The sequence below is a fragment of the Pleurodeles waltl genome, chromosome 2_2 (genome assembly GCF_031143425.1).
Source record: "Pleurodeles waltl isolate 20211129_DDA chromosome 2_2, aPleWal1.hap1.20221129, whole genome shotgun sequence".
Lineage (NCBI taxonomy): Eukaryota > Metazoa > Chordata > Amphibia > Caudata > Salamandridae > Pleurodeles > Pleurodeles waltl.
The window spans coordinates 1187599577-1187618442 of record NC_090439.1 but is presented as its reverse complement, the minus strand read 5'-3'; the positions used below and the strand labels follow the sequence as shown (position 1 = coordinate 1187618442).

The 18866-nt window shown below is 45.6% G+C and overlaps 1 protein-coding gene across 1 annotated transcript in view; it reads left to right on the top strand.

Moving 5' to 3' along the window:
- LOC138279233 (uncharacterized) overlaps positions 1 to 18866 on the top strand; it is a 79189-nt gene that overhangs the window by 46460 nt on the left and 13863 nt on the right. Inside the window, exons 3-4 of the mRNA XM_069219391.1 lie at positions 4672 to 4788; positions 5206 to 5361. Coding sequence (XP_069075492.1) covers positions 4672 to 4788; positions 5206 to 5361 — 273 coding nt within the window. The remainder of the gene's footprint in view (positions 1 to 4671; positions 4789 to 5205; positions 5362 to 18866) is intronic.

Sequence of the window (18866 nt, the reverse complement as noted above, 5' to 3'; positions counted from 1 at the left end):
ACACACAGAATAGCACTCAATTCAACACATGTGTAGCCACCTCCACCACCATCACAACCAGATGAAGAACACCCACCTTACTTGCAGACACCACCCCAACATACATTCACACAACCTGTTTGTCCTCTTCCTCCTTATCAAAACACATATATGTTCCCAGACACTCAACAGTCATCCACCTCACACATGCACCTACAACTCAGTACAGCATGCCTACACCTCCTACAGCTGCTCCCTGTACCTCCTCTATGAAACTGCTGTGGTCATAATATGTCAGACCTCACTGCCAGCCTGGCGGCGGTACTACTGCCATCGCCGGTGTGGCGGTCAGCTGACCACCAAAGTCGTAATGAGGGCCAGTCTTATTATTTATTGAATCTGCTAGAATTCACATGATGTCTAGACTTCTGTGTAAACTCACATTTATTTTTTACAATTTCTACCCATGACATATCATGCTTGTGGGAAACAGGTGATTTCTCTGTACACTGCCTTTTCTAATTTTGGTGCAGATCATAATGTTGAAGTATGAAATATGGATTTGTGTGCACCATAACCATGAGGCTTCTGTTGCCAGGCTGGCTTAAACAGAGTGATAGAGTTTTCTAGTTAACAGCACGATTCCATAAATGCTGTAGGTGCTATGTAAACTATTAATTACTTGCAGATGTATAAAATCTACATTATTATTTTTAAATAGCTGTGCACCGATGGTCTGATGGACTGAAGCATCAAGATGCAAGTCATCATCAGCAAATAATATAGCTTAGCTTTTTAGTGAGGAAACGCAGTGGCTTTGTCAATGTTGTTAGACCTGGCATCCTTGGTGTGGTCTCCCCTGTCTTTTTGCCTCTGCTTCCTTTGTTTTGACTGTGTGCTGGACTCTGTTTCTGCTGTTTTTGGTACTCTGGGCACTTTACCACTGCTTACCAGTGCTAAAGTGCAAGTGCTCCTGTGTAAATTATATGTGTAATTGGCTTATCCCTCATTGACATATTTAATTTACTGGTAAGTCCCTAGTAAAGTGCACTAGAGATGCCCAGGTCCTGTAAATCAAATGCCACTGATGGGCCTGTAGCACTGGTTTTGCCCACATCAGGAGCCCTATAAACATGGCTCAGAACTGCCACTGCAGTGTCTGTGTGTGCAGTCTTGCACTGCCAATTCACGTTGGCAAGTGTACCCACTTGCCAGGCCTAAACCTTCCCTTTTCTACATGTAAGGCACCCCTAAGGTAGGCCCTAGGTAGCCCCATGGGCAGGGTGCAGTGTATGTTGAAGGTGGGACATGTATAGGTATGCTTTACATGTCCTAACAGTGAAATACTGCTAAACTCAGCTTTCACTGTTGCAAGGTCTATCTCCCTCATAGGATTAACATAGGGGCTGCCCTTAAATGATTGTTAAGTAAAGATTCCCTTTGGGACCAGATAGAAATATGGAGGTTAGTGTCTCTGAACACACCATTTAAAAATACATCTTTGGTAAAGTTTGTTTTTAAATTATCAGTTTAAAATGTCACTTTTAGAAAGTGGACATTTTTCTTGCTTAAACCAGTCTGAGAGTCTGCCTGTTTGTGGATTCTCTGGGTCAGACTGACAGTTGGGCTGGTGTGAATACTCTCTAAACAGTGAGACAAAGAGAGCAGGGAGTAGCATGCATATCCTGATGGGCCATCTGAGCTAGAGTGGAGGGAGGAGTGGGCACTTACACCTGAATGGGCTGTGCCTGCCCACACACAATGCATTCTCCAACCCCCCAGTGTGAGCCTGGAGCCTGGCCTTGGCAAGGCAGGATCTTGCAAACAACAGAGACTTTCCTGTGGCGAAGGCTTACTTCACAGGCACAGGCAGGTATAATAAGGGCACCCAGAACCCCTGAAAATCAGATTTCTTCAATGGTTCAAGAGGAACCTCTGCCAAGGAGAAGACCTGAAGCGCTGAGGAGAAGTGCTGCCCCTGCCTGTGACTGAGCTTTGTTGGGCTATCCTGCAGTTGCTGCTTCTGCCTGAGAAGCGTGGCTAGCCCAGGTACGTGGGCATCTACTGGGACTAACTAGTGTAGTGAATCCTAGTTTGTTTTAATGGGATAACGGGAGTTAGCTTTGCTTTGGCTTGCAGACTCGTGCCCCCGTCACCTAGTGACTTTTAACCTACATAGCTTGCTCTTTCTTAGACCATTTATTTAATTAAATCTCTTAAGATGGCTGCCGTGTTTATAGTTGGCCTCTTTTGTTTAGAGTTATGTTATCAGTGTCACCTCGCTAAGGCGTCAACTCATACAACAAAGACAAACAAACTATAGTGGCTCACATTAGAAATTACCGTCCCAAGCATGCAGCGTTATCTATTGTTTTGGAACAACCTACATCAGGGGTCCAAGTAGATCTGTATAAATACATCACACTTTAGACAGATAATCAGAGGGATTCCGAGCAGATACCAATGCTGCTATCGATGCTGCACGTCACCTTGACGCTGACCCGGACTTCGCGTTCTGCCAAAGTCTGAGCTCGAGACCTCATTCAAGGTAACCAGGGTTGGGGGCTCCTTCCAGGGACATGGCATTGACAGATTAGGTTTAACATACCCAGCTCTTTTCTAGGTAGAAGGTTAGGCCTATTGTGATAGGGTACACGGACATATGATACACTTTATGTCTTTCTATGCTAATACAAGATGGAAGGGGTCTTCATAATCATGACCCTCGTCTTTACAATTCTATCTCTTGTACTGTTCATTATCCTAATCATTGCAGCAAATAAAATTTACAGCGTTATGTTGAATAAAAACTATTGAAACTTTACTGCATCTTTTGTTATTGCCTGTGTTTGGTTGAGATATAATATACCTGTGAGAAAGGGGTAATCTCCGTTTAACCATGACACTCCCTGAGATGTCATACTTCTGAGTCCAGGCATAAAGGCTGCCACAAATCACCTTTGACTGTTTGGGTTGTTGGTGCGGTACTGCTAGTGAGCCCAAAGGGTTGGGACTAAAGTTGTGAATTGTTGTAGGACAGGCATGGTCACCTACAAACATAAGTACTGTAATCCCCAAACCAGCCGTCTTGCCCAGGGCAAGAGTCAAAACTACGACACTAGTAGTTAGGAAACAGGTAGCTGCAGGGACAGGAACTTTTCTACTGGTGTCACCCGTCTAAGGGGTGGATTTCCTGTCTTGGTTAGGAGACAGGACTGAGAGTTGCATGCACAAAAGAAAAGAAAGGAATGCACAACAACACTGTGACAGGTTAGGACAAGTAGGTGATTATATCCCTCACACCCACCCAATACAATAGTTAAGTTTAAGGGACATCCACTTACTTAAGGTTCTTTCCACTTTTAGGGAGCATGCCAACCATGGTGGTCCAGTCCAGGTGATCCTAGAGGGAAGAGGATTGTGACGAAACAAAGGTCAAAGGAGGAAATCGCAAGATGTATAGAGAATAATAACGAGATCTATAAGCAAATAACTAAGGCGTGCAATACATTTTGTTATCTGTCCACCGAGCTGTTTGCCAGACCATGTGACTGAGGCACAGATGGTATGCCTCTGTCCACCTATTCTCTGCTATAGATCTTTAACATGAGTAAACAATTACCACTCAGTGAGAAGAGCTTTACCCTGGTAGTACTTCTGAAAATGAGATGTAATTAATCTTTGTGTTCTAGATGACATTGTGAGCGAGGAAGGGTGATGTAAAAGGTTTCATTGATATGACATTGATTTAATCTCTCCCTTTAACACAAATCTGTGCATTAACCTTGGTTGCTACTCTTTGGTGTGCAAAATGTTAAGAAATCTACCTTGAGGTCTTTGCTTGTCTCTAAGTCTGTCTGTCTTTATCTCCAGGTATTTGTCTCCATCTCTGCCTCTGCCTACCTGTTTCTGTGTATCTATCACTTTCTGGTGTATTCTCTCTCAGTTTTTACTTGTCTTCAGTTCTTCTCTCTCTCTCATTTGCCCTTAAGTGTTTATGTTACCTGCCTCTTCTATTCACTGGCCCACTCTGCCACATTCAGTCCCACCCTTTTGTCACATATTTGCATTTATTTTGCAAAATACTTTGTACTGCATCAGAACACTATCTTCTCCTTAATCCTAAAACATTGCAGTGGGCTGCTCTCTAAACACCCTGGCTTATCCAGACAATTATGTGAGAATTACCAGGCACGGGGTTTGGATCTGGCTACATTTCGCGGGCCACAAGTACGTTTTGATTGGGGAAAAATTGTGTGCTTCCGCAAAAAAGTGCTTTATCTGCTTATTAACCCGGCTGCCTGAGATTGAACTTTCAGGGTACACAGCAAACATGGTAATGCTATTAAAATGATTTGAATAACTAGATAAGTCAGGATGTTTTTCTCAAGGAACAGCACAGCTTGGGCAAGGGCAGCCATTGACCAACATAGATTTTTAGGTCTGGCTTAACAGAGCAACTATCACCTGACATTTAATCTATGCCAACATTATTCTACAGTTTTATGCTTCTACACAAATACTTGTCTATTCTTATGGTGTCTTCTTGCAATGATTCACATTACCATATGACATTCCTTTAAAGCAAGACTTATTGGCATTGCCAATGCCTCTTTACACTTGCACCACTCTGTTGAAATGAAAAACAGCATTGTATTGTAGGACTCTTGATTGAAGTTCTCTTTCCTGCAGATTGCCTGTTTTGTGAGCAGTGTTTCGCTGTCCACACCAGCAGCTGCTCGGGGGTCTTCAAGCAATGCTCTCCTGACGTCACTCACTGCGTCGCAGGCCTCGAGAACAACACACTGGGTAAGTGTCACGTGCGTTTGTATCTATAACGTGTGACTCCATCATTCTTGTCTGCAACTCACTTGTGTCCAGATAGCACTACCTTGTGATTGGCTAATATGTACTGTCTGGTATAAACTCCTCTGCTCACCCAGTTTATTTTTCTTGCTTGAGTTCAAAGTCATAATTTGCAAAGAATCTATGGCAGAAAACAGGCACAGGAAGGGCAAAAATGTTCCTTACTTGAAATTGAAATTTGAAGACAAATATTGACGTAAAGTTATTTAATGGACAGAACCCTTTCTTGTCCTCCTTAATGACAGGCAAGTCCAGAGTGCACCTGCTTCACCCAGACTCCTTCAAGATACCCATGTAGGCTCTGACACTAAATCTAAGATCTGCTTTATGTTAAAACAAAATATGCATTTTTGCCAACAGGGAATGATACTATTCTAACTGTGTTCAAGGGCTGTCTGAATCCTTTCCAAAAGGCAGCCTGCAGTAGAGAGTTCTCCATCAAAACTTCAGTGGCATCTTTCTGGAGTAGCAGAACGTGCTGTGACTCTGACTTCTGCAACGCAGGGGATTTGCAGGGTATGTACAGTCTGTGACTCTGATATCTGTAACAGAGGGATGTGCAGGGTATGTAAGTCTGTGACTCTGATATCTGTAACAGAGAGGATGTGCAGGGTACGTACAGTCTGTGACTCTGATACCTGTAACAGAGGGGATGTGCAGGGTATGTACAGTCTGTGACTCTGATATCTGTAACCGAGGGGATGTGCAGGGTATGTACAGTCTGTGACTCTGATACCTGTAACAGAGGGGATGTGCAGGGTACGTACAGTCTGTGACTCTGATATCTGTAACAGAGGGGATGTGCAGGGTATGTACAGTCTGTGACTCTGATATCTGTAACCGAGGGGATGTGCAGGGTACGTACAGTCTGTGACTCTGACATCTGTAACCGAGGGGATGTGCATGGTACGTACAGTCTGTGACTCTGATATCTGTAACCGAGGGGATGTGCAGGGTACGTACAGTCTGTGACTCTGATATCTGTAACCGAGGGGATGTGCAGGGTACGTACAGTCTGTGACTCTGATACCTGTAACAGAGGGGATGTGCAGGGTACGTACAGTCTGTGACTCTGATATCTGTAACAGAGGGGATGTGCAGGGTATGTACAGTCAGTGACTCTGATGTCTGTAACCGAGGGGATGTGCAGGGTATGTGCAGTCAGTGACTCTGATGTCTGTAACCGAGGGGATGTGCAGGGTACGTGCAGTCTGTGACTCTGATATCTGTAACAGGGGGATGTGCAGGGTATGTGCAGTCTGTGACTCTGATATCTGTAACAGGGGGATGTGCAGGGTATGTACAGTCTGTGACTCTGATATCTGTAACAGAGGGGATGTGCAGGGTATGTACAGTCTGTGACTCTGATACCTGTAACAGAGGGTATGTGCAGGGTATGTACAGTCTGTGACTCTGATATCTGTAACAGAGGGGATGTGCAGAGTATGTACAGTGTGTGACTCTGATATCTGTAACAGAGGGGATGTACAGGGTATGTACAGTCTGTGACTCTGATATCTGTAACAGAGGGGATGTGCAGGGTACGTACAGTCTGTGACTCTGATATCTGTAACAGAGGGATGTGCAGGGTATGTGTAGGGTACGTACAGTCAGTGACTCTGATATCTGTAACAAAGGGGATGTTCAGGGTATGTACAGTCTGTGACTCTGATATCTGTAACAGAGGGCATGTGCAGGGTACGTACAGTCTGTGACTCTGATAACTTTAACAGAGGGGATGTGCAGGGTACGTACAGTCTGTGACTCTGATATCTGTAACACAAGGGATGTGCAGGGTATGTACAGTCTGTGACTCTGATATCTGTAACAGAGGGATGTGCAGGGTATGTACAGTCTGTGACTCTGACTTCTGCAACGCAGGGGGATGTGCAGGGTATGTATAGTCTGTGACTCTGATATCTGTAACATAGGGGATGTGCAGGGTATGTACAGTCTGTGACTCTGATATCTGTAACATAGGGGATGTGCAGGGTATGTACAGTGTGTGACTCTGATATCTGTAACAGAGGGGATGTATCTGTAACAGAGGGGATGTGCAGGGTACGAACAGTCTGTGACTCTGATACCTGTAACACAGGGGATGTGCAGGGTATGTACAGTCTGTGACTCTGATACCTGTAACAGAGGGGATGTGCAGGGTACGTACAGTCTGTGACTCTGATATCTGTAACAGAGGGGATGTGCAGGGTACGAACAGTCTGTGACTCTGATATCTGTAACAGAGGGGGTGTGCAGGGTATGTACAGTGTGTGACTCTGATATCTGTAACAGAGGGATGTGCAGGGTATGTACAGTCTGTGACTCTGATATCTGTAACAGAGGGGATGTGCAGGGTATGTACAGTCTGTGACTCCGATATCTGTAACAGAGGGAGTGTGCAGGGTATGTACAGTCTGTGACTCTGATACCTGTAACAGAGGGGATGTGCAGGGTATGTACAGTCTGTGACTCTGATATCTGTAACAGAGGGATGTGCAGGGTGTGTACAGTCTGGGACTCTGATATCTGTAACAGAGGGGATGTGCAGGGTATGTACAGTGTGTGACTCTGATATCTGTAACCGAGGGATGTGCAGGGTATGTACAGTCTGTGACTCTGATATCTGTAACAGAGGGGGTGTGCAGGGTATGTACAGTGTGTGACTCTGATATCTGTAACAGAGGGATGTGCAGGGTATGTACAGTCTGTGACTCTGATATCTGTAACATAGGGGATGTGCAGGGTATGTACAGTGTGTGACTCTGATATCTGTAACAGAGGGGATGTATCTGTAACAGAGGGGATGTGCAGGGTACGAACAGTCTGTGACTCTGATACCTGTAACACAGGGGATGTGCAGGGTATGTACAGTCTGTGACTCTGATACCTGTAACAGAGGGGATGTGCAGGGTACGTACAGTCTGTGACTCTGATATCTGTAACAGAGGGGATGTGCAGGGTACGAACAGTCTGTGACTCTGATATCTGTAACAGAGGGGGTGTGCCGGGTATGTACAGTGTGTGACTCTGATATCTGTAACAGAGGTATGTGCAGGGTATGTACAGTCTGTGACTCTGATATCTGTAACAGAGGGATGCGCAGGGTATGTACAGTCTGTGACTCTGATATCTGTAACAGAGGGGATGTGCAGGGTATGTACAGTCTGTGACTCTGATACCTGTAACAGAGGGGATGTGCAGGGTATGTACAGTCTGTGACTCTGATATCTGTAACAGAGGGATGTGCAGGGTATGTACAGTCTGTGACTCTGATATCTGTAACAGAGGGGATGTGCAGGGTATGTACAGTCTGTGACTCTGATATCTGTAACAGAGGGGATGTGCAGGGTACGTACAGTCAGTGACTCTGATATCTGTAACAGAGGGGATGTGCAGGGTATGTACAGTCTGTGACTCTGATATCTGTAACCGAGGGGATGTGCAGGGTACGTACAGTCTGTGACTCTGATATCTGTAACAGAGGGGATGTGCAGGGTATGTACAGTGTGTGACTCTGATATCTGTAACAGAGGGGATGTGCAGGGTATGTACAGTCTGTGACTCTGATATCTGTAACAGAGGGGATGTATCTGTAACAGAGGGGATGTGCAGGGTACGTACAGTCAGTGACTCTGATATCTGTAACAGAGGGGATGTGCAGGGTACGAACAGTCTGTGACTCTGATATCTGTAACAGAGGGGATGTGCAGGGTATGTACAGTCTGTGACTCTGATATCTGTAACAGAGGGGATGTGCAGGGTACGTACAGTCTGTGACTCTGATATCTGTAACAGAGGGATGTGCAGAGTATGTACAGTCTGTGACTCTGATATCTGTAACAGAGGGGATGTGCAGGGTATGTGCAGTCTGTGACTCTGATATCTGTAACAGGGGGATGTGCAGGGTATGTACAGTCTGTGACTCTGATATCTGTAACAGAGGGGATGTGCAGGGTATGTACAGTCTGTGACTCTGATACCTGTAACAGACGGGATGTGCAGGGTATGTACAGTTTGTGACTCTGATACCTGTAACAGAGGGGATGTGCAGGGTACGTACAGTGTGTGACTCTGATATCTGTAACAGAGGGGATGTGGAGGGTATGTACAGTCTGTGACTCTGATATCTGTAACAGAGGGATGTGCAGGGTATGTACAGTGTGTGACTCTGATGTCTGTAACAGAGGGATGTGCAGGGTACGTACAGTCTGTGACTCTGATATATGTAACAGAGGGGATGTGCAGGGTACGTACAGTCTGTGACTCTGATATCTGTAACAGAGGGGATGTGCAGGGTACGAACAGTCTGTGACTCTGATATCTGTAACAGAGGGGGTGTGCAGGGTATGTACAGTGTGTGACTCTGATATCTGTAACAGAGGGATGTGCAGGGTATGTACAGTCTGTGACTCTGATATCTGTAACAGAGGGGATGTGCAGGGTATGTACAGTCTGTGACTCCGATATCTGTAACAGAGGGAGTGTGCAGGGTATGTACAGTCTGTGACTCTGATACCTGTAACAGAGGGGATGTGCAGGGTATGTACAGTCTGTGACTCTGATATCTGTAACAGAGGGATGTGCAGGGTATGTACAGTCTGGGACTCTGATATCTGTAACAGAGGGGATGTGCAGGGTATGTACAGTCTGTGACTCTGATATCTGTAACAGAGGGGATGTGCAGGGTACGTACAGTCAGTGACTCTGATATCTGTAACAGAGGGGATGTGCAGGGTATGTACAGTCTGTGACTCTGATATCTGTAACCGAGGGGATGTGCAGGGTACGTACAGTCTGTGACTCTGATATCTGTAACAGAGGGGATGTGCAGGGTATGTACAGTGTGTGACTCTGATATCTGTAACAGAGGGGATGTGCAGGGTATGTACAGTCTGTGACTCTGATATCTGTAACAGAGGGGATGTATCTGTAACAGAGGGGATGTGCAGGGTACGTACAGTCAGTGACTCTGATATCTGTAACAGAGGGGATGTGCAGGGTACGAACAGTCTGTGACTCTGATATCTGTAACAGAGGGGATGTGCAGGGTATGTACAGTCTGTGACTCTGATATCTGTAACAGAGGGGATGTGCAGGGTACGTACAGTCTGTGACTCTGATATCTGTAACAGAGGGATGTGCAGAGTATGTACAGTCTGTGACTCTGATATCTGTAACAGAGGGGATGTGCAGGGTATGTGCAGTCTGTGACTCTGATATCTGTAACAGGGGGATGTGCAGGGTATGTACAGTCTGTGACTCTGATATCTGTAACAGAGGGGATGTGCAGGGTATGTACAGTCTGTGACTCTGATACCTGTAACAGAGGGTATGTGCAGGGTATGTACAGTCTGTGACTCTGATATCTGTAACAGAGGGGATGTGCAGAGTATGTACAGTGTGTGACTCTGATATCTGTAACCGAGGGATGTGCAGGGTATGTACAGTCTGTGACTCTGATATCTGTAACAGAGGGGATGTACAGGGTATGTACAGTCTGTGACTCTGATATCTGTAACAGAGGGGATGTGCAGGGTACGTACAGTCTGTGACTCTGATATCTGTAACAGAGGGATGTGCAGGGTATGTGTAGGGTACGTACAGTCAGTGACTCTGATATCTGTAACAAAGGGGATGTTCAGGGTATGTACAGTCTGTGACTCTGATATCTGTAACAGAGGGGATGTGCAGGGTACGTACAGTCTGTGACTCTGATAACTTTAACAGAGGGGATGTGCAGGGTACGTACAGTCTGTGACTCTGATATCTGTAACACAAGGGATGTGCAGGGTATGTACAGTCTGTGACTCTGATATCTGTAACAGAGGGATGTGCAGGGTATGTACAGTCTGTGACTCTGACTTCTGCAACGCAGGGGGATGTGCAGGGTATGTATAGTCTGTGACTCTGATATCTGTAACATAGGGGATGTGCAGGGTATGTACAGTCTGTGACTCTGATATCTGTAACATAGGGGATGTGCAGGGTATGTACAGTGTGTGACTCTGATATCTGTAACAGAGGGGATGTATCTGTAACAGAGGGGATGTGCAGGGTACGAACAGTCTGTGACTCTGATACCTGTAACACAGGGGATGTGCAGGGTATGTACAGTCTGTGACTCTGATACCTGTAACAGAGGGGATGTGCAGGGTACGTACAGTCTGTGACTCTGATATCTGTAACAGAGGGGATGTGCAGGGTACGAACAGTCTGTGACTCTGATATCTGTAACAGAGGGGGTGTGCCGGGTATGTACAGTGTGTGACTCTGATATCTGTAACAGAGGTATGTGCAGGGTATGTACAGTCTGTGACTCTGATATCTGTAACAGAGGGATGCGCAGGGTATGTACAGTCTGTGACTCTGATATCTGTAACAGAGGGGATGTGCAGGGTATGTACAGTCTGTGACTCTGATACCTGTAACAGAGGGGATGTGCAGGGTATGTACAGTCTGTGACTCTGATATCTGTAACAGAGGGATGTGCAGGGTATGTACAGTCTGTGACTCTGATATCTGTAACAGAGGGGATGTGCAGGGTATGTACAGTCTGTGACTCTGATATCTGTAACAGAGGGGATGTGCAGGGTACGTACAGTCAGTGACTCTGATATCTGTAACAGAGGGGATGTGCAGGGTATGTACAGTCTGTGACTCTGATATCTGTAACCGAGGGGATGTGCAGGGTACGTACAGTCTGTGACTCTGATATCTGTAACAGAGGGGATGTGCAGGGTATGTACAGTGTGTGACTCTGATATCTGTAACAGAGGGGATGTGCAGGGTATGTACAGTCTGTGACTCTGATATCTGTAACAGAGGGGATGTATCTGTAACAGAGGGGATGTGCAGGGTACGTACAGTCAGTGACTCTGATATCTGTAACAGAGGGGATGTGCAGGGTACGAACAGTCTGTGACTCTGATATCTGTAACAGAGGGGATGTGCAGGGTATGTACAGTCTGTGACTCTGATATCTGTAACAGAGGGGATGTGCAGGGTACGTACAGTCTGTGACTCTGATATCTGTAACAGAGGGATGTGCAGAGTATGTACAGTCTGTGACTCTGATATCTGTAACAGAGGGGATGTGCAGGGTATGTGCAGTCTGTGACTCTGATATCTGTAACAGGGGGATGTGCAGGGTATGTACAGTCTGTGACTCTGATATCTGTAACAGAGGGGATGTGCAGGGTATGTACAGTCTGTGACTCTGATACCTGTAACAGACGGGATGTGCAGGGTATGTACAGTTTGTGACTCTGATACCTGTAACAGAGGGGATGTGCAGGGTACGTACAGTGTGTGACTCTGATATCTGTAACAGAGGGGATGTGGAGGGTATGTACAGTCTGTGACTCTGATATCTGTAACAGAGGGATGTGCAGGGTATGTACAGTGTGTGACTCTGATGTCTGTAACAGAGGGATGTGCAGGGTACGTACAGTCTGTGACTCTGATATATGTAACAGAGGGGATGTGCAGGGTACGTACAGTCTGTGACTCTGATATCTGTAACAGAGGGGATGTGCAGGGTATGTGCAGTCTGTGACTCTGATATCTGTAACAGGGGGATGTGCAGGGTATGTACAGTCTGTGACTCTGATATCTGTAACAGAGGGATGTGCAGGGTATGTACAGTCTGTGACTCTGATATCTGTAACAGAGGGGATGTGCAGGGTATGTGCAGTCTGTGACTCTGATATCTGTAACAGGGGGATGTGCAGGGTATGTACAGTCTATGACTCTGATATCTGTAACAGAGGGATGTGCAGGGTATGTACAGTCTGTGACTCTGATATCTGTAACAGAGGGAGTGTGCAGGGTATGTACAGTCTGTGACTCTGATATCTGTAACAGAGGGAGTGTGCAGGGTATGTACAGTCAGTGACTCTGATATCTGTAACAGAGGGAGTGTGCAGGGTATGTACAGTCTGTGACTCTGATACCTGTAACAGAGGGGATGTGCAGGGTATGTACAGTCTGTGACTCTGATACCTGTAACAGAGGGGATGTGCAGGGTACGTACAGTGTGTGACTCTGATATCTGTAACAGAGGGGATGTGGAGGGTATGTACAGTCTGTGACTCTGATATCTGTAACAGAGGGATGTGCAGGGTATGTACAGTGTGTCACTCTGATGTCTGTAACAGAGGGATGTGCAGGGTACGTACAGTCTGTGACTCTGATATCTGTAAGAGAGGGGATGTGCAGGGTATGTGCAGTCTGTGACTCTGATATCTGTAACAGGGGGATGTGCAGGGTATGTACAGTCTGTGACTCTGATATCTGTAACAGAGGGATGTGCAGGGTACGTACAGTCTGTGACTCTGATATCTGTAACAGAGGGAGTGTGCAGGGTATGTACAGTCTGTGACTCTGATATCTGTAACAGAGGGAGTGTGCAGGGTACGTACAGTCAGTGACTCTGATATCTGTAACAGAGGGAGTGTGCAGGGTACGTACAGTCTGTGACTCTGATACCTGTAACAGAGGGGATGTGCAGGGTATGTACAGTCTGTGACTCTGATACCTGTAACAGAGGTGATGTGCAGGGTATGTACAGTCTGTGACTCTGATATCTGTAACAGAGGGGGTGTGCAGAGTATGTGCAGGCTGTGACTCTGATACCTGTAACAGAGGGACTGTGCAGGGTATGTACAGTCTGTGACTCTGATACCTGTAACAGAGGGTATGTGCATGGTATGTACAGTCTGTGACTCTGATACCTGTAACAGAGGGACTGTGTAGGGTATGTACAGCCTGTGACTCTGATACCTGTAACAGAGGGTATGTGCAGGGTGTGTACAGTCTGTGACTCTGATACCTGTAACAGAGGGACTGTGCAGGGTATGTACAGTCTGTGACTCTGATACCTGTAACAGAGGGTATGTGCAGGGTATGTACAGTCTGTGACTCTGATACCTGTAACAGAGGGGATGTGCAGGGTATGTACAGCCTGTGACTCTGATATCTGTACGTACAGTCTGTGACTCTGATATCTGTAACAGAGGGGATGTGCACAGTATGTACAGTCTGTGACTCTGATATCTGTAACAGAGGGATGTGCAGGGTATGTAAGTCTGTGACTCTAATATCTGTAACAGAGGGGATGTGCACAGTATGTACAGTCTGTGACTCTGATATCTGTAACAGAGGAGATGTGCAGGGTACATACAGTCTGTGACTCTGATATCTGTAACAGAGGGGATGTGGAGGGTATGTACGTCTGTGACTCTGATATCTGTAACAGAGGGGATGTGCAGGGTATGTAAGTCTGTGACTCTGATATCTGTAACAGAGGGGATGTGCAGGGTAAGTACAGTCTGTGACTCTGACATCTGTAACAGAGGGGATGTGCAGGGTACGTACAGTCTGTGACTCTAATATCTGTAACAGAGGGGATTTGCACAGTATGTACAGTCTGTGACTCTGATATCTGTAACAGAGGGGATGCGCAGGGTACGTGAAGTCTGTGGCTCTAATATCTGTAACAGAGGGGATGTGCACAGTATGTACAGTCTGTGACTCTGATATCTGTAACAGAGGGGATGTGCAGGGTATGTACAGTCTGTGACTCTGATATCTGTAACAGAGGGGATGTATCTGTAACAGAGGGGATGTGCAGGGTATGTACAGTCTGTGACTCTGATATCTGTAACAGAGGGGATGTATGTGTAACAGACGGGATGTGCATGGTATGTACAGTCTGTGACTCCAACATCTATAACAGAGGGGATGTGCATGGTATGTACAGTCCATTGCTCCAACATCTATAACAGAGGGGATGTGCATGGTATGTACAGTCCGTGATTCCAACATCTATAACAGAGGGGATGTGCATGGTATGTATAGTCCGTGATTCCAACATCTATAACAGAGGGGATGTGCATGGTATGTACAGTCTGTGACTCCAACATCTATAACAGAGGGGATGTGCATGGTATGTACAGTTGAGGAAATTCGATTTTTAATACGATCGTATCGACCCGCCATTTTGTGGCCCGCCGCCATTTTATGTTGCCTTCACTCAGGCAGCACAGCGAACGAAGTCCATTCTGCCTTTTCTGCTTATTCTGCAACATGGTGTTCAAAACAGCCTTCTGCCTCTATCTTTACAAGGCTGGTATTAAGGTCTGACCGAGTACACTAATCCCTGTCTGGTTTTCTAATCCTTGTTTCAACTATCTGTAGGCTCACACTATTCTCCGCCGATCTTATCTTATCGTCTGGCCTTCGCTGTCCTTTGCCAGTATTCTCTCATTTCACAACTGTCTTCCAAACGCACACAAACTTATCGCACCACATGCAACTTCGTTGTGGATCGGTTAATGAATTAGTTCAAGGGAGGGGTGACAAACACAGCTGGAGGGGAGGCAACCTTAAGTCACTTGATACTTTGTTCTGTCTTGTTTTCCGACATTTCTATTGGCTCTGTTCTATCTTTACGTTATTCTTACTGGCTCCTTTCTATGTGTTCTGGGAGTGTATGTAGTTAATAAATGGTTTTTATACGGTATATAAGATTGTGCGCCACAAAGTAAAGTGGCAGTCTCCTGAGAACATACCTTGTGTACTTCTTGGACAACTGTACTAGCTGCAGCTAATAAAATCTGATCTTTTACGCCTGACAGAGTGTCCCGTGTCTCTGTTAGTTGAGGCAGGTGAATCCAAGGAGATTTCAGGCGTACCCTGCGCCGCCAGGCCCATAAGGTTCTGGTTCTTCAACTGGCGCCCAACGTGGGGCGGCTTCAGCGGTACCGGTTCTACCTGAAGGTCGTGAGGAACCCCGCAAGAAAATTCTGGAGGAATCGCAAGCCACGTCAAGCGACCCCTGTATGTCGAAGTGGTCCGAAGGTCTTTTTCAGCGCGGTTACTCCTTCCTGACGGCTACTGACGACTGCTGCCCTGACTGCCGCCCTGCCTTGGCCCTTTCTTTGATGATGTATGGTAAAGCGAGACGATAGACGGGCCTCTGTTGGTGTAAGAAGACATCCTTAGTTAAGTATTTGGTGGGTCGCGCCCACAAATTTTGGTCTTTGTTTTGTCCTTAGGTCCTTAGATTTGGCCATTGCAGTGGCCAAAGCCGAGGGGTAAGTGCATTTGTGCTGTGTAAACTGAAAGTTTTACCCCCTTGATGTTTGTGAACAGCCAGTAAAAATCGTGAGATGTCTGGTCTGACTAAGTTTGGAAAACTTTGTTGCTTTGGTTGTAATAGGGACTCCCAGCTTGAGGACTCCTGTCCGATTCCTTCGGTTGGAACTCCCACATATGAGCTCTATTCTAAACATGGTGTTGGTCCTATTGCCTTTAATAAGACATGGACCCGATATACAAAGAAAGATGGTGTTTTAAAATGGCCAGAAAATGGTAGTTTCGAAACTGATGTGCTAGATAATTTAGAAGCAACGTTATTTAAAAGAAAAGCCCGGCCGGCAATGTTTGACTCTTTTCGCCTTTGGCGTAAGGAAGCCAAACAGAGAGAAATTAAACAAGCGAAACGAGATAGGAAAACACAGGGAATGACGATTATACAGGCTGCTCAGCAATTCAAAGATGATGAAATAGATAATGCAATGGAAATTTCAGACAGACAGCATCGAATGGCAATAGATAAATGCTATCCGACGTTGCCTATCTCTTCCCTTGATAAGAGAAAAGATTTTGAGGAAGATTCCTTAATGTCCCACTTATTGAAATTGCCTCCGCCCTATGTACAAGGTGCTAATGCACCCCCGATGTTACAGCCTGTTCGGCCGCCAGTTGTGCTTCCGCCTGCTCCAGCTTTTCCACATTTGCCTCCTCAAGTATTGCCTATGCCAGCTTTGCCTTTAACTCCTTTGCCTTCTGCTCCTTTGGCAATTCCTAATGCTCCTTTAGTTAATTCACCTAATACCTTGTCCCCTATCCTTATGTCAAATTCTCCATCTATGCGTAAGCGATTTGCAGATACTGTCTCTGGTCTCTTATCACCTTTCTTTGAAGCTTTAAACGTGTCTCCAGCTTTTTCTCAAAGACAGTCTCGTAGTCAATTCCCAGACTCCGAAGAGTGAGAAAAATTGGACTCACTTGCTTGTAGATGGATCAAGAAGGGTCCTCAATATAGTACGTCTGATATTATGTCCACCTTTCTGCAATGGAATGCACCTACGCAGAGGTATGTTTTTAAAGTTATGTGCGATACTCTCGCTAAAGAATGGGAGGATATGAATTTGGGTTCGGTCCCACAGGATCTGTTAGATGTTCAGGCTGACTTTGACAAAGGACTTATTGTGGGTCCTAAGGTTGAAAACGCTGTCAGAACACTTATTTCTTTCAGATCCCTATTGTTCTCACAGACTTTTCCTGATTCTGATCCTTCAGTTAGGACAGCACTGAAAAACTATCCCATGAGAGAGGTTTCTCCAATATGGAAGGAAGAAGTTGCAGCAGCAGGTGCTAATCCAGCTATTCCTGCGCATTTTCAGCGCATATGGATACATGTCCCCTGGAAAAGGTCTGAAGTTTTAGCACTTAAACAGTCACTACCAGATCCACGCAAAAATCCTGCTGGTTACTATAAAGAGTTGTCGCAAACAGTTGATGCATGTACTATGAATCTAGCAGATATTGACATGTTGATGGGAAATGTAGTTCCACAGACAATATGGGCTAAAATTCGTAGAGAGGATCACGCTCACGAATTAGGCGGCGATTGGAATGCTATTATTGCCGCAGATAGAGGTCAAGTAGGTGGTGCAAAGCCCGACGCTTTGATCTCAGAACTCCCTGGTAGGATTATTACATTAATGAAAACAATGATGCCTGCTTTGAGAGTTAATTGGGATAAGCTAGCAGCATGTAAACAAAAGAAAGATGAAAGTGTTTCCGATTTCTTTACCCGATTCGAGGAGACATTCATTGATCACAGTGGTCAAGATATGGCTACAGAAGGGGGACAGCGATTATTTGTGGATAAGTTCGTATATAACTTGCTTCCTGAACTATCACACAAGCTAAAAGACTCCGAGAGTTCATGGGCAGTTTCTTCTTCCGCCCAGATATTGGCTACTGCACAATATTATGAAAATAGAGACAAAGAAGAAAGGGAAAAACAAGAGAAAAAGACGAAAGAATTAAAAACTAAAGTTCTCTTGCAACAGGCTTATCCTCCTCGTTATGTTCAGCCTCAGTTTCAACAGCCTCCGCAGTTTCAGAGGTTGTATCAAAAGCCTGAACCATTCATTCCAAGACCTTTGCTAGGTCCCAATCAATGTGCTTATTGTAGGGAGGAAGGTCATTTTAAGAACAGTTGTCCGGCATTGTTGCAGCGTAATGGAGCAACATCTGCTTCACGAGGTCGTGGTGGTCTTCAGTCAGCAAATAGAGGTAGAGGTCGAGGTGTGTTAACCCAAGGGCAGCGTTCTTTTGTTCCTCCAAATTCCGGAAATTACTTTGATCAGCAAAATGTTAGGTCTACACAGTATTACAGTGAGGATCAGTATATTGAAGGAGGGAATGAAAGTCTTCATTTTGAATAGGACAGCCATGGACAAAGTAAGGGGGTTACGTCAATTCCAGTGGATCAGAATGGACCTTATGTTAATGTCACTACAATGGGTGTTTCAGAGCCATTTCTTTTAGATACTGGTGCCATGAGAAGCTCAATCATTCATTCTAAACTCCCTGGCGCACCTTTGTCTGGCTTAACGAATGTATCTGTAGGATTTTCTGGCGCCCCTGTTCGCAATCCAGTTTCTTGCCCTTTGCCTGTTTCAATAGGCCCTTATGATTTAGAAGCTCCGCTTCTTCTGACGAATGGTTGTGGTGAAAATCTGTTGGGTTTAGATCTATTAAAAAGAATGCATGCTACGATATATTGTTCACCTTCTGGTGTATACCTCACTCTAGGACAGAAAATGACTAGTCCAATGTACTTATCAAAAGATCAATTCCCACCTGAATTGCTTTCTCTTCCCGAAACGCTTTGGGCTACGGGTCCGAATGACGTTGGTTGTCTTGAGATCCCACCTTATGTT